The 15,638-nt window shown below is 38.3% G+C and overlaps 1 protein-coding gene across 2 annotated transcripts in view; it reads left to right on the top strand.

Moving 5' to 3' along the window:
* The window catches only part of LOC124174956 (unconventional myosin-Va), a 28,704-nt gene that overhangs the window by 9,165 nt on the left and 3,901 nt on the right, over positions 1-15,638 (top strand). The window contains exons 2-18 of one of the 2 annotated variants that reach the window (XM_046554655.1): positions 1,969-2,393; positions 2,825-3,125; positions 3,507-3,821; positions 4,295-4,783; positions 4,945-5,151; positions 5,707-5,829; positions 6,154-7,071; positions 7,611-7,802; positions 8,082-8,444; positions 9,524-9,820; positions 10,475-10,580; positions 11,368-11,554; positions 11,913-12,111; positions 12,402-12,495; positions 12,870-12,935; positions 13,631-13,804; positions 14,180-14,855. In XM_046554655.1, the coding sequence (XP_046410611.1) occupies positions 1,969-2,393; positions 2,825-3,125; positions 3,507-3,821; positions 4,295-4,783; positions 4,945-5,151; positions 5,707-5,829; positions 6,154-7,071; positions 7,611-7,802; positions 8,082-8,444; positions 9,524-9,820; positions 10,475-10,580; positions 11,368-11,554; positions 11,913-12,111; positions 12,402-12,495; positions 12,870-12,935; positions 13,631-13,804; positions 14,180-14,855 (5,132 nt within the window). The remainder of the gene's footprint in view (positions 1-1,968; positions 2,394-2,824; positions 3,126-3,506; positions 3,822-4,294; positions 4,784-4,944; positions 5,152-5,706; positions 5,830-6,153; positions 7,072-7,610; positions 7,803-8,081; positions 8,445-9,523; positions 9,821-10,474; positions 10,581-11,367; positions 11,555-11,912; positions 12,112-12,401; positions 12,496-12,869; positions 12,936-13,630; positions 13,805-14,179; positions 14,856-15,638) is intronic. The other variant, XM_046554656.1, reaches the window with a different exon arrangement.

Below are 15,638 nucleotides of genomic sequence, written 5' to 3'. Positions count from 1 at the left end.
TTAAACACGTTATAATTATATCGTATTCTTACGTAAAGACAAAAAAATGGACGATATCCAGCGTCAAAAGGAATGATGTTAGCCATAATACGTGTTATTATCAATACTTTGAAGCATTATTGAGACACTTATACAACTCTGTTATGTCTTCAATGCCACATCAATTATTTTGGGAATTTATTCATTGGTATAGTGAGAATTCAATTGTTTCACTTTGGAATGTATTAATTTCAAAATCATGAAGCGAAATGTAGGCGACTTGGAAGCGACGATTTGTGCCGTTTGAAAGTCCACAACTCTAGGTAATATTATCGCGATAAAGAGATAATGAATTGTTCATTCTCTTATGCGAAAACACTTCTCAGGTTTTTTGTAACAACATTTTGAAAAATTCTGCCAACTCAAACGAATCTTAAGAGGGGAGAAAAAAAAGAAGGTTACGCGAACTCTGATCATTTTTCAATAATTTCACGGAATCGGAATACTTTTGACATCAAAATTTTGAAAAAGTTTTTCACTATTCATAATTTCAATAAATAATAGTTAAAATATTTTTGCACAAAGTTTCAGAATGATGAAAAAATTCGTGGGGCTTAGTTAATAACTAATTTTTGTTGGAAACGAGTTCAAAATTTCACAAAATGGTCGATCTGGTATTCAATTCTTTCGAACTACAATCCACGGGCAAATCATTGAACCTGTAATAAATATTGGATAGAAAAAAGGGAAATTAAGTTACTGAGAGTGTCAAACGCTGTTAGCAAGCGGTCTTCCCGGTATAATCTCATTATAAACTGAGTATCTAACTTTTCAGTCGAGATTATCACAGTGATTCATTCTCTTCAAGAGAATTCTTCTTGACCGTTTAATTTCGAAAGCGAGCTTGACCTTTTATCCAAACCGAAACAACAATACGTTTATACTGCAACTTTTACTCAGGTAATTGATGTTAGTAAAAATTATGTCTACTCGATAAATCGGCAATTAAAAAAAAAAAACGCAAGAATAACAAATGTCTGAAACAGGTTCCAAGTTTTGAACAATAGGCGAAGAGACTGGAGTAAAAAGGACGCGAAGTGGATCCAGTAGAAAGCCCAAATGCCCAACCGGCGAAAGGCCACGAGTATATTTACATGGTGTTGGTTCGAACATGAATCTCAAATGCAAGCCATCGTAGGTAAGAGAAGGGATTTGTCGATTACACCGAGTTGTGCAGAATCGGGTCAGTCATGAGATCCCGAGGTCAGGTGCTCCGTATGATTGCTCTGAGGACGCCATCTGTCGATAGAAAATATACCACGTGTAATATTCGATAGTAAAAGTAGTTTTTGATCTATGTTTTATTGATAATAAACTCGCCGTGACAACGCAAAGTCGCAATCGCTTGAAAGGAGTTTTCTACCCCGTAATATTCGCATGATTCAGCTATATAATACCGTACAGCTTCAACGATCAACGATTGCCCGATGCGACGCCATATTGCTTCATCCGCGCATGCTAGTTTCTGTATCATTTCTATAAAAACGTCCATCCAGTTTATTGAAATTTCTGATCGAACTATCAAAGCTCGAATAAGACTTCTCGATCAAATATTCTGAATAATAAAAAGTCATGTTGTCCATTTCCTCGAATTTCATCAATTCATACAGTCTAAAACTCCAAATGTTTTTAATTGCGGATAATATAATAAATACTCGGAATAGTTCGAATTTCGAATAATTCGAACTAATAACGGAACGTTTCATAAGGCGTTCAGAAAATTTAGCACAGAAACTTTTGGAAACTAGAAGTGCTTTGGATTTTGACCGTTCGAAGTTTCGACTATCCGGAAATTCGAAAAATTCGAAATTCTCAATCCTTGAGCTGATGAAATCCTGCCTAACGGTCATTCTGGTTTTTTACCATTCGGAATTCAGTTCCAGATTTCAATGATTCTGATATGTTTACTCTGTTTTCATGATTTTTCAGAATAGTAAAGTATGGGTTCCACATCCGGACAAGGTTTGGGAAACGGCAGTGCTTTTGGAGGATTACAAAGCGGGTAGCTCGAGGCTGCAAGTGAGAACCGAGGAGTCAAACCAGACGAAGCTGGTAGAAATTAAGTCGGATGCTGATTTACCACCCTTGAGAAACCCGGATATTCTTATTGGGGAGAAGAATTTAACTTCTCTATCATTTCTTCACGAGCCAGCCGTTCTGTACAACCTCCAAATCCGATTTCAAAGGCACTCTATATACACTTACTGCGGAATTGTCCTCGTCGCTTTCAACCCCTACAATGAGTTGCCCATTTATGGAAATGACACAATATGGACCTACCGCGGTCAAGCCATGGGTGACCTCGAACCGCACATTTTCGCTGTTGCTGAAGAGGCTTACACTAAATTGGAACGGTATGGTTCATTGCAACGTATCCAAGATTGAAGAAATATCAGACCTTTCTGTTTTATCGACGAATTCGGCAAATCAATTTTAATACTTTTTTCTTCTTCCAAAATATAAAATCGTCCTAAAATTAGGGAAATCAAAAAAGTTGTAAACTCGCTTGCATAGCCACTAAGAAAATTAGAATACAAATCAATGAGAAAATACACAAAATACGATTGTAATGTTTCCGTAAATTTGTCAAACATTTGTTAATATGTCCACAAGATTAAAAGAAAAAAAAAAGGTTCAAAATATTATTTACTCAATTTGTCGGTAAAACAGAAAGATCCAATATTCATATTAATTTCACCCTGGTAGCTGAAATTGCAACAAAGTCCAAATATAACAATAGGTACGTCTTTGTCACAAATTAATGCGTATTATAACTTTTGTATAGGGAAAATCATGACCAGTCGATTATTGTTTCCGGAGAATCTGGAGCAGGTAAAACCGTATCTGCGAAGTACGCGATGCGGTATTTCGCGACGGTGGGCGGCTCGTCGACGGAAACTCAGGTAGAAAAAAAAGTTCTAGCTTCGTCGCCGATAATGGAGGCGATCGGTAACGCGAAGACTACACGCAATGACAACTCGTCGAGGTTTGGTAAATTCATTGAAATCCAGTTCAATAAACATTATCACATCACCGGAGCGAGCATGAGAACTTATTTACTGGAGAAATCCCGAGTCGTTTTCCAAGTAAGTTCGAAGCTGTCGTGATCATGTACTGGGTTCAAAATATTGGCATTCTTAGATTCAGAACACGCCATCTGGCGGCAGGAAACTTACCTATCATATTTAATTATGAAAGTCGTTTTACAATGTATTTTCAACTTTTTATTTACTTAATATTACAAGTTGAAAGTGTAACCGCTTACAGAAAGTCTTCTATCTCTTTTTATTCGCGTGATTCAGCCAAAACCGTAGTTGAAACGATCAGCCGAACACTCAGGACGACGCCATGTTGCTCTAGCTACGCCAATATTTTGGACCGAGTGCTTTGCATGCAGTTGAATGAAAAATTCTTATTTAAATATGATATGATATGAAAACAACTAATCATCGTTATATCACGAATAGGCGAATGAGGAAAGAAATTATCACATATTCTACCAAATGTGCGGAGCTTCGAACCAGCTGCCGCATTTGCATCTGGACTTTCAACACAAGTTCCATTACCTAAATCAAGGAAACAATCCCCGAATAGAAGGAGTTGACGATGGCAAGTCCTTTGACGAAACAATCACTGCTCTGACGATGCTGGGCTTTTCATCCAGACAACAAGACGATATGCTCCGCATTCTAGCTGCCATATTGCATTTAGGAAATTTAAATATCGTTGACTGCGAAGCAGACGATAGCACCGATAATGATACTGAAGGAAGCACAATTTCCGTAAGCATTCGAATCTTGCTAAAATTCAATCACTTTTTTTTATTTACTCGATAAAGTACCTTTCAAACTTTGATAAGTGATAAATTAGCTATCAACAAAACTCTACTGAACTGTGCTTATCGTGTTAAGTCTAGTCAATGACGCGGGGTCCAGTTTACCCCGGAACTGACTTTCACGTAAAATTTTAAAGTCAGCGGGTTTGAATCAGAGTTGTTTGTGCAAGTAAAATGAAGAATGATTGAAAAAACTTTGGGGTCTCAGATTGGAGTCTATTTCTGAATTCTTAAATTTTGTCTCAGAATTTTTATCAAGTCCAAACTGTGCATAGCATAATATTGTGTACAGTAATAACGTTCCAAAGTTGGCTGGCGTTTAATTAACCCCGTGCAAGTAATGAGGAAGTTTTTATAGGTGTAAGTGACCAGGGTTAAATATGTTAAAATAAAGAGTTTCCTTGTACTTTGTTTCCTCAGCCATCAGACAGACATCTCCTCATAATCTCGGAACTATTAGGCATCGACGTGAACTCGATGCGAAAGTGGTTGTGCCATAGGAAAATCGTATCAATGCGAGAAGTCTTTCTGAAGCCTATGAACGTCGAGCAAGCGATCGGGGCTCGCGACGCCTTGGCGAAGCACATCTATGCCGAGCTGTTCAACTGGATTGTGGCCGGCATAAACGAGTCGCTACAAACTCAGAGCAAATCCCAAAGCTTCATAGGCGTCCTAGATATTTATGGTTTCGAAACATTCGAGATTAACTCCTTTGAACAATTCTGCATCAACTATGCGAACGAAAAACTGCAGCAACAGTTCAATCAACACGTATTCAAACTCGAACAGGAGGAGTACCTGAGAGAGGAAATCGAGTGGACCTTTATCGACTTTTACGACAATCAACCTTGCATTGACCTTATTGAAACCAAACTCGGAATTCTAGATCTGCTCGATGAGGAATGCAGAGTAAGTGCCAAAATAAGTAGCATACAACGTTTCAAAGTATAATTTGGAAATCAGAGAAAAAAAAGCAAAACTTTTGGCGTCATTTTGTGTCTTTTACTTACTTAATATCCGTGAAATGTATACCGTTTGTTGTTTTAATTGTTAGAAATTTGACAATCTAGATGCCGAAGGGTTCGGACGGTTCGTGGGCGGAGAAGCTTTACTCAAAATGCGGCAAGTCGAAACATTTTGATAAACCGAGATTCGGTACGACTGCCTTTCTTATCCACCATTTTGCCGATCGAGTTCAGTACGAAACTACTGGATTTTTAGAAAAGAACCGAGACACGGTGATCGAAGAACAAATCGACGTGCTGAAAGATGGGAGCGTAAGTGAATTATACTTATCTCAACGTGTAACTATCAAGAAAGAAATCGAAATTTCGAAACGATTACTATTGAGAAAAAATCGGACCGTCCTATTTTACCGACAGATTCAGAAAATCGTGATTTACACTTTTTTTTACTTCTCCTTAGTAATAAAATCTCACTTCAAAATTCAAGAAATGGTTCGATTTATTATTACACTTGTGTAGTAACCATAAAAACTTCGAACATTAATGGATAATGAGTTAAAGAGTATATGTAGACTGTAGTATGAGATGTAATAGGATGCGATAATCTCAAAGCGATTGAGAATCGGCTGCAAGTGTATTTGTAGTATTTGCACGTATTTTTCGGACATTTTTCATTGTTCGATACGACCAATGATGGTACTTAACTCCATTATTTTCCAAAGTTTGAAAAGTCAGTTAAACTCAGGAGAAAGAAGTGCAAAATACGATTTTCTGGATCTGTCGGTAAAACAGAAAGGACATTCCTTTGGGAATTTAGAACTATGTACAAGGAATTAGATAACTGAATCGATGATCAATTTTTTTTAGAATAAATTGTTGAAGAAGCTCTTCAGCGGTGCCGATGATCAGAAACTTGGAGTACCTAATGTAAGAGTGAAAATATCTGCTCAGAAACCAAATATCAACACACCAAAACAGAACAAAAAAACGGTGAGACAAGATCTTTGTTTAACTTTGAACTTGCTCTGTGAAAGATAAAATCACATCTCTCATTATGCCTCAAAAAGATAAAAGTCGATCAATTCTTTGTGACAGTCAAGTGATTTTGGATTTTTCACCCACGAGTAAATGATCCTAATGAAAATACCACCACTTGCAATCAGATCATGGTAATCAATTTTTGTGAATATTTCATGGTTGTAAGTCGAATATCTGGGAAGAGTAAGGAAAATAATGGTTCACTTTGCGAAAACTTGTAATAATTTCAAGTTAAATAAAACACAAATTTATTATTATCTAGTGAATATATTTCAGGTTGGCTCCCAGTTCCGGGATTCGTTGAACATGCTAATGTCGACGTTAAATGCAACAACGCCGCACTACGTAAGGTGTATAAAGCCAAACGACACGAAAGAGGCCTTCGAGTACAACCCGGTAAGAGCAGTGCAGCAGCTCCGAGCATGTGGAGTGTTGGAAACAATAAGAATATCAGCAGCAGGTTACCCGAGTCAAAGAACGTACGGAGAGTTCTTCCAGCGGTACAGAGGGCTGTGCAAATTCTCCGAAATCGACAGAGACGATTTGAGAGAAACCTGCCGCCGAATACTCTTTAGGTACATAAAAGACGAAGACAAGTTTAAGTTCGGGAAGACGAAGGTCCTCTTTAGAGCCGGTCAGGTCGCCTACCTCGAGAAGTTGCGTGGTGATAAGCAGCGCGACGCCTGCGTCACGATTCAGAAAGCAGTGCGTGGATTCTTATGCCGTAACAGGTACGGCAGGATGCGAAGGGCTATTCTGGGTTTGCAGCGCTGCGCCAGAGGTTGGCTAGCGCGCCAGAGGGCACAGAAAATACGGGAATACAGAGCGGCCGTTAAACTGCAAGCGCGAATTCGTGGCTGGGTGAAGCGTTCGCAATTTTTGCGCGTCAAGCACGCGGTTCTCGGTCTCCAGGCGCACGGTAGAGGCTTTTTGGCCCGCAAGAAGTACCAGTTGATGCGAGATAACGCCGCCGCCATTTTGGTACAGAGGCTCGCCAGGGGCTACTTGGCCAGAAAAGCTTACAAAAAGAAGTTGCAAGATATTGTCATCGTTCAGTCTTGCGTCAGGCGGTATTTGGCCCGGAAAGAACTCAAGCGGCTCAAGACTGAAGCCCGTAGCGTCGAACACGTAAAATCTCTCAACAAGGGCCTCGAGAATAAGATCATCTCCATGCAGCACAAGATCAATGAGCTTGTGAGTTTCGTAATTCACGTGTCGTCGCGCCGTCTACTCTCAACGCGATCGTGAACTCTATCACTCTCCAAAGATCGAAACGATTTTATCGCTTAGTTTGTAAAAAAAAAAGTATGTAATATAATTTGCTGAATCTGTCGATACAACAGGAAGTTCGAATCCCCTGAAGCTTAACGAAACCAGGATTCTTACACATTTCCATTTCCAGAATTCAATAATTTCTCCTGTTGAAAATTGATCTTTTTCACACGATTCATCGATCATTTTTTCGAGGAACAAAAATTGTTGATCCAGAAATTTGTTCAAGTTGAATTTCAGGACCAAAATCTACACACTCTGCTATTTAAAAAATATCAATTCTACATTTAAAATTGTAGGGTTTTGAAAAAACTCCCTGAATTTTCAACGAGTGACTAGAAAACATAAATTCCGAGTTTTTACCGGCTCGTTGAGAGTATGGCGCGTTTGCATGCTTATCTGCACGAATTCAAACTATTGGTAATTTTTCCAAAGTCAATAAAACTATGTCCGTTTTGCAGACGAAGGAAAACCACCAGCTCAAAACGGCGCAGCAGGAAGTGGTGGAGCTGAAATCCAAGCTCGAAGGTCTGAAGGCCATAGAAATAGAAAACAAAAAACTGACCACTCTGTCTGTCGAGAAGGATAAGGAAATAGAAAAGTTACAAAATACTCTGAAACTGGAGAGAGATGAGAGGATGGATCTATTGCAGGTAGGCCTAATTCACAAAACGATGTATCTAAGTTTAGCCACTTTTCAATTTGTTTGTAGGCCAGATTCCAAGATAATACGATTCTAAAGAGTTCAGAAATTCCAAGTTATTTCATGTTCAAAATTTTCTAAAATCTCACTGCATCTAAAAGATTTCAAAGAACTTCACAATATTTGAGGAATCTCATAAAATTTCGTAAATTAGGTATACCAGGTATCAAGTATGCCCAACCCCTGAGCTAAACGTACCTTGGCAGCAAAAACTTTTCTTATATTTCAGGACAAGGAAAGAGACACGAAGCAAAGCGACCAAGAAAACGAAAGCCTGCGGGCTGAGAACGAACGACTACGGCTTGAGCTGTCGGCGGCAAACGAGAAGCTGAAAACAAACCAACATGTCGCGGAAGAGACACTGAAACATCGGTTCGAACAGGAGAAGGATCTACTACTGCTCGATCAAGATCAAGACCGCGGCGCATACCAAAGACTGCTCAAGGAGTTCCACGAATTGGAACAGCATGCCGAAATGTTGGAGCAACAACTAGCCAGACATGTTCCCGCGCATTCTAGATCCCTTAGCGACGCCTCGAGCTCGAGCGGTCATATTGCCGCCACGGATCTACCGCAGGACGATCAAAATACCGTAAAATTTATAGTCTTTATGTTTCTTCAAAAATTGCGGCAACCAATTGTGGCTTTAATGCACATTAAAAATATGTCTGGCAATTATTCGAATTGCGTATAACGAATTTGCTACACGACATTTTGTGGCAACTTTACTAATGGTATCACATTTAATTATAAAAGTAGTGTTTTATCGCGTATTTTACTCGAGATCGACTTAACGTCACCAAATGAAATTTCAACAGCCATCTCGACGGTTTGTGTAGCCTTCGTAATTGTAAAATTTGATTGAAACGATCAGCTGATTATCAATTCCGGCGCCATATTCCTCCAATCACGTGACTTTTTTACTGTCGTGCAGATTCCAAAAGTTTACTGTACATATGCATTTAAAAAAAAAATTCTTCGGGCTGCTGTGCCGTGACAGAATATTTTATTGACACGTTCTTTCGGCAACAGATTCCTGGTGCAAAATTTCTCCCACAATTTCTCAACAGAATTTTAACAGATTATACAAACTCGGTCGAACTCTGAGAACGTTTTGTAAACTCTGATTACTTCTCATTATATTCCGATGATTTTTAGGTGATTTAAACACTTTCAAAGATCTGATGAGAATTTTATAAAGAGTTTTAAGATACAGACACGGAGTTGCAGAAAAAATTCAGAACGATAAATATTTCTAGGTCTCAACATTATTTCGAACCATCTCTTTCAAAATTTTCCCATGAAATCTATGAAGTATTCTCCATCACCTATCGGCCTTTTCAACAAACTCTACGTTAAATATCTATCAAAACTGTAATGTTCGAATTACGTGGGATTAATCAGAATAGAACTAGACAGAATCAAATTTCACCACATATTTATCAGAATTTCTACCGAGATTTATTCGAAAATAGTCGGAGATGTTTCCCCGCCAAGTATTTCAGAATAAAATGAATAGAATTCTTAGCTTTTTTCAATTTATTGAAAATAATGTTACTTAGGAACGTAGACTAAAGGATTAAGTCGATGAAAAGTTTCATTCCAAGACCGCAGCCTGATGAAAATCGAATTCTTAATTGAATAAACAAGCTATTTTTGGCACGCAAACAGGACTTTGGGTATGGATCTGTGCGCTCGACGGCCTCATCTGTGCAGACTCATTCTCGAGTAGAAACGATCGACTGGAATCAACGTCGGTCGGACAGTCCGCCAGACGGTGAAGTAAACCCTCTTAAGACCTCCAAATCGCCAGACGCGACACAACCTTCGGTAGATGTCGGTCTTGTGTTGAAGCTTCAACAAAAGTTGAAGGATGTCGAAAAGGAAAATCGGAGACTTATCAGGATGCTGGAGGACTCCGAGGGAGACACTAGCGAAGAGGTCTCAAGGACGGAGGACAGCTTCAGGGTACGAATACAATCCTCATTATTTCATTTTGGGATGAGCCAGATTTTCGCATTTCGATACATTGTAATTACGGGTTGCCTGATTTTCACTAAATGGAAATGCCAGCAATCTATTTATTAAGAAAACCACACGGAAGCAAATATTTAAACTCATCATCATTTCGTCCCGTGTTGTTTCCAAATTTTTTATCCATTCTCTTTTATTCAATATGGATCAGGGTTGATAGTTTTTGCAAATCTTTCTTTTCTCACCATTGTATCAGAAATATTCATGAATCAAACACACTTTTTAAAAACGGATATTCCATGATATTCCTGTTGTATGGATAGGTTCAGCAAACCGCACTTTAACCTTTTTTCTTCTCCTTTGGTGAAAAAAGCATACCAAACTTTGGGAAGTAACAGAATTTACGACCGCGATTATGTGGTCACTAAGAAAGATTCCGAAAATCGATGAAAAAATTAAAAAGACACGGAATTTAGCCACACACTGACGTGCCATAGTCACTCAATACTCAAATTTTAAACAGATTTCGATTCGCGGGAAGAAAAGAGTCTGGAATACGGTTTGCTCCATCAATCGGTTCAACGTATGTTTTAAACAAATCGAGCACTACTATTAAGACTGGACATGATTTATAAAACTGTTTTACAGCTCCAAGAACTCGAAATGGAAAACGACAAGCTCAAAACGGACCTTGGCTCACTTCGGAAAACCGTTTCCGATTCGAACGCTACAACTGCTCAAAGCACTCTACTAGGTAAGTCTGTACAGAATTCAATAGTAATATTGAAATTAAGAGTTAGTTTGAAAAAAAGAATCTTTATACCACAGACAAAAAATCTGCACGGTATACGAATACGTGCATCAATGTGGGAAGTGATTAATAAATGGCAACTGACTTAAATCTTAAATCTCATCACATCTCTTACACACGATAATTAGTGAACATCTAGTATCTAATTAGTGCGATCTTAACGTTATAAACTAATGACTGCAAGCTACAAAGTATATCCACTAAACCGACGATAAGGAATGAACAAAAATTACCTTCTGAGAGATTAGATAACTGCCGGTTTATATCTGAGTTAGGGACCGGCTCAGTCTTACTCAAACCGCCATACCTTCAATATATTGGGACTAATATTAATCACTCAACGACCCCGTTAATAGCATAATGCAAACACTTTAGAAAGAGGTATTATATTTTACAATCCAACGTATCTTGTCGATAAATTTTTTTTACGACGTATACCAATTTGCAAAAGTTGATGAGAATTCACGGGTATTGCTTGAATTATATTTTTTTCACCTAAAAGCCTTACCATATCATCTTTGACCTTTAATCCTTGAACTTTGTTTTTCCCTTGATCAAAAAGTCATAGCTTGCGTGTGAAGAGTATTATTTCGAGTTTGCACCTATGGAAAAAACGACTGAATGAAAGGTTACTGATTAATGATCTGGTAACGACGGAAATGTTTTGTTTTCATGAGAGTTTAGTAATCGCCTCAAGCAAAGTAGTACCTTAAAACGTTCAACTTTTCAGATCAATTTGACGTTCTTCAAGAAGAACTGAAGCGTCGACGTGATGAATGCATCCAACTGCGCAGCGTGTTGGCCGATCAGACCCGGAAGATGAAAAGTCTCGGATCTAATTACGGACGCGATGTCGACATTATCAACGAGGATGGCGAGCTGGTATTGGCCTTTGAGGCCCAGAAAAAGATAAACAGGTGAATCATATAATTCGCTCTCAAACATTGCCAGGCTGTTGTCTCTTTTCTCATCCACTATATGATCAGTATGTTTCAAAATTATTTTCATTCTTTGTGTTAAAGAGTCATCCTTGGAGTGAACGTTTTTTTACGGAAAGTTTGCCTAAAAGAAACTGAAATTGCACTAACATTATGTGACTTTCACTGAATACTCCCAGATCCACTTAATTTTTCAAAATTCTTGTGGGAATTTCCGAAAAGAAAAATTACCTAGGGTAAAATTTCTGTGATACTTCTGCACAGTTGTAATAAAAAGCGAAAAAATAATTATAACTCCGAGCAGTTTATTCAGATATGGTTTTCTTTTAATTCGCAGACAATTGGAAGATGAGCTCCAAGCGAAGGAAAAGGGCTGGAGGTCTCAACGGGATGAATGGCGCGCGGAAATCGATAGGCTGCAGGAAGAAATTCAGCGTCAGCAAAAACTCCTTTCCGTAAACTTGAGCAAAACGCCTCAAACGCAAACCGAAGCATACATGCAACATGAAATAACGAGGTTGACATCAGAAAATTTGGTAAGTAGTAACGCACATAACTATGATACGGTAAATTTCATTGAGTGTCCACCGAAGACGCCATCTTGTGACAGAAAACATGCAGCATGACCGTAGTATTCAATTATAAAAGCTCTTTTTCATCACAGATTTTTATACCCCACATTGATTTAAAACATTTGCCAAATTTGCCGAAAACGATCTGCCGATCACCCGATGCAGCGCCATATTTCTCCAACCACGCGCATATCCGGAATTCCAGTATACGGAATTTTTCGTCAAATACATCGATTTTATTTTTGTTTCCGCAGGATCTGCAAGAAAAGTATGACCAAATATCAGAAGAATGTAGAAAGATTAAGAAGCAATGCAAAATACTTGCAAAACGTCTTAAGGATGCCGGATGTGAGTACAGTAATGTGATATTAGAAAATTGTTATTTGATATAACTTTTCGAATGTCAGACCTAGATTCATTTGAAGAAAATGATTCCCCTCAACTGGTAATCATTTTTCTCGGTCAAAAAATTTAAGGAAGTCATCTTTTTAATTTTTGCTGCTTCACTAATAAGCCTCTTACTGTATTTCCGATTTCGAAACAATTTTTTGAACTGTAATATTTTTGCAGAGTTGTTTTATCAAAATTAATGCATACATTGGAAAAAAGCCATTTTCTCAACGTGATAGCTAAACGAATTGTAAAGTCTTTCAAACTTTGCTATCATTAAGACTATAAATTTTAATATAAATGTATCTGCTACTTTTCTAATGCTTGCAAAGACGACGGTGATGATTTAAGGGATACAAAGGACAGTAACGATCGATTTTACGATTCTAAAGATATTGGTGAGTGGGCAATTTGTGAACCATCCTTACATGAAGGAGTACAGCACGAACCTGAAAATTCCACTTAGTTCGTCATCAACCAGATAGCCCTTGACTAAATTTTTGTATCTAGAACTGTTCACTAGCAGTAACACACAAACATACGATAGAGCGCAACAAGCTATTAGATGAAAAGTATGTCAAAACGATAAAAAGAAATACCTCAAGAATTGAACTTCACTTTTTAAGAGTACATATAATGCAGCACTAGAATAAAACTACAAAATTCGACCACGAAGTTAGTCATTTGAATAAATTATTGACGCACTTTTTATTTGGTGTATTTCATCTTGTACACTAGTATGTAAAATCCAAAATGGTTTGTTTGCTTATTCGCTCGAATCTGGAGAACCACTGAACCAATTTTTACAGGATTTTCACCAAGGCATTCTTCATGCTTCCAGGAGTACCATAAACTGGATAGGTTTTACGGGAAACTCTCAAATTTTTCGGGAAGAATAGAAATTCTTTTTTTTTTCAATTCATTTGTTACGAACAGTATGTTCATTTGTTTCATTTTCAAATCACCGACAAGTCCTTGACCTTTTCTTGTCTCTTTTGTTGTGTTACACGCGATTATCATCGCTCGCAAATTCATCACACACCTGTAGTAAATTCACAATTCACCCGTCGTAATACACTGTAAATTCCCGCAGTACCAGATAGCGTGGAATCCACGAACGACTCGTCAGCAGTTTTGGCAACGAATCATCTATCGACCGAAGCTGGACGCAATATGCCTGTCATTAGAAAGAAGGAAAGAGATTACGAAGGATTGTTCGAATTCAGAAAAGAAGACATTGGAGTTATAATCCGACACCTTGTCATAGGTATGAGCTTACAATTGATGACAAATGCCCATTAATATGGAATCCTTAAATTCGACAGACGCAATTTGGCAGTCGTATTTTACGAAAGTGCCCTTTTACCCCGTATCTTTCTGCACATTGATACTGTTTAAATTGATTGACGTCATATTAATCTTTCAGATTTCCATATTTTTACCTTTCTAGGTTTCAATTTTTTGTACTTTAAAATTTTAGGAATCAGATTTACTAATTATTGAGAATTCGATGTTGTGACCGTTCTATTTTATGATGATTCTAACTATTGACCCGCGCCCAATATCCTTTGTAAAGTTCTAATTTTTATTGATTATGCGCGCGAGTTTCTGACGTTTAACAAGTTTATCTGCAATTGTTTAGAGTTGAAGCCACGCGTAGCTGTGACGCTGCTTCCTGGGCTGCCGGCTTACATACTGTTCATGTGCATAAGACACACGGACTTTGTGAACGACGATGATAAAGTAAAATCTTTGCTGACGGCTTACCTGAACGGGGTGAAGCGAGTCATAAAGAAGCGGGAAGACTTCGAGTACAGCGTGTTGTGGCTTAGCAACACGCTGCGGCTGCTCCACAACATGAAACAATATTCCGGCGAGAAGCCGTTTCAGATTGAAAACACGCCGAGACAGAACGACCAATGTCTAAGGAACTTCGACCTCGCCGAGTACCGCGTCATTCTGGGGAACGTAACAGTGTGGATCTTCAACAAGATCGTCACGTATCTGAAGGAACGGATCCAAGCGCTAACAGTTCCTGCGCTCCTCGAACACGAGGCAATTTCTGGTCTGAGCTCCAACAACGCCGGCAGAGCTCGGTCGTCCAGTGTCGGTGAACAGCCAGAATCGACACAGCAAAAGTTGGACAAGCTTTTGGCCGAGTTGAGCTCCGTCAACAAGGCTCTTCAGTACCATGGCGTCGATCCCGAAATCGTCGTTCAGTTATTCAAGCAGTTATTTTACTTCATGTGCGCGAGCGCACTCAACAATCTTCTCCTTAGGAACGAACTCTGCCAATGGACAAAGGGCATGCAAATAAGGTGCGAGGCTCCGCCAGACAGTTGAAATTTGACGATTATCTTCTTTTTTCATCTTTTTGATTCTGGGGCTTATCACAGGCCAAATCACCGAGCCTGTTACCCTCGCCACTAAATTTTTTCTTCAACTTCCCATTCCTCTGTTTTCAGAAAAAAAGAACGTAAAAAAAGTTATTGTAATCACTCCGAAAATGAATCGTTAAGTTATTCACTATATCTCCAGGTTTCGAGATCTATAAAATCAAGTCACACCGTTTTCAAACCGATGTACATGCTTGTGGTCTTGATCGACTGCTGCTTTTCGCTATTTAAAACTGGTTAGATTTTGCATCTGATCAGTCCACGTATTTTCACGTTATTTGAATAACAATATTTGAAAAAAAAAATTAATTAAATAACGTTTACTTAACTCGAAATACAGCAGAGCAGAAAGTTCGTAAGTTGGCCCATCAAGGTCAACCAGATTGAATAGTTGTTTTTGTATGCAAGTGTTAACCCTGAAAAATAGAAAAACAGGCCATTTAAAACCTTTTTTTTAGTTTTCAAATAGCATGAGCAATCTCAAAAACGATAGATTTCATTTATGAGAAAATTTATAAAAATTTTCTTGTGTCGAGTGACGATTTTAAAATGAATTCGGAAGTGGAATAGCATCTTTTCCAGAGAAATTAAAACTTTTCATGTCAAAAATTTCGACAGAATTAAAGGTATGGATTTTTTTTTTTGCAGCATATTATTTATTTAATCTTCAATAATCCTAAGAAAACAAAAGTCGCGACAGAAGGA

The sequence above is a fragment of the Neodiprion fabricii genome, chromosome 2 (genome assembly GCF_021155785.1).
Source record: "Neodiprion fabricii isolate iyNeoFabr1 chromosome 2, iyNeoFabr1.1, whole genome shotgun sequence".
In the NCBI taxonomy this organism is placed as follows: Eukaryota; Metazoa; Arthropoda; class Insecta; order Hymenoptera; family Diprionidae; genus Neodiprion; species Neodiprion fabricii.
This window is presented reverse-complemented; position numbering and strand designations above follow the sequence as displayed.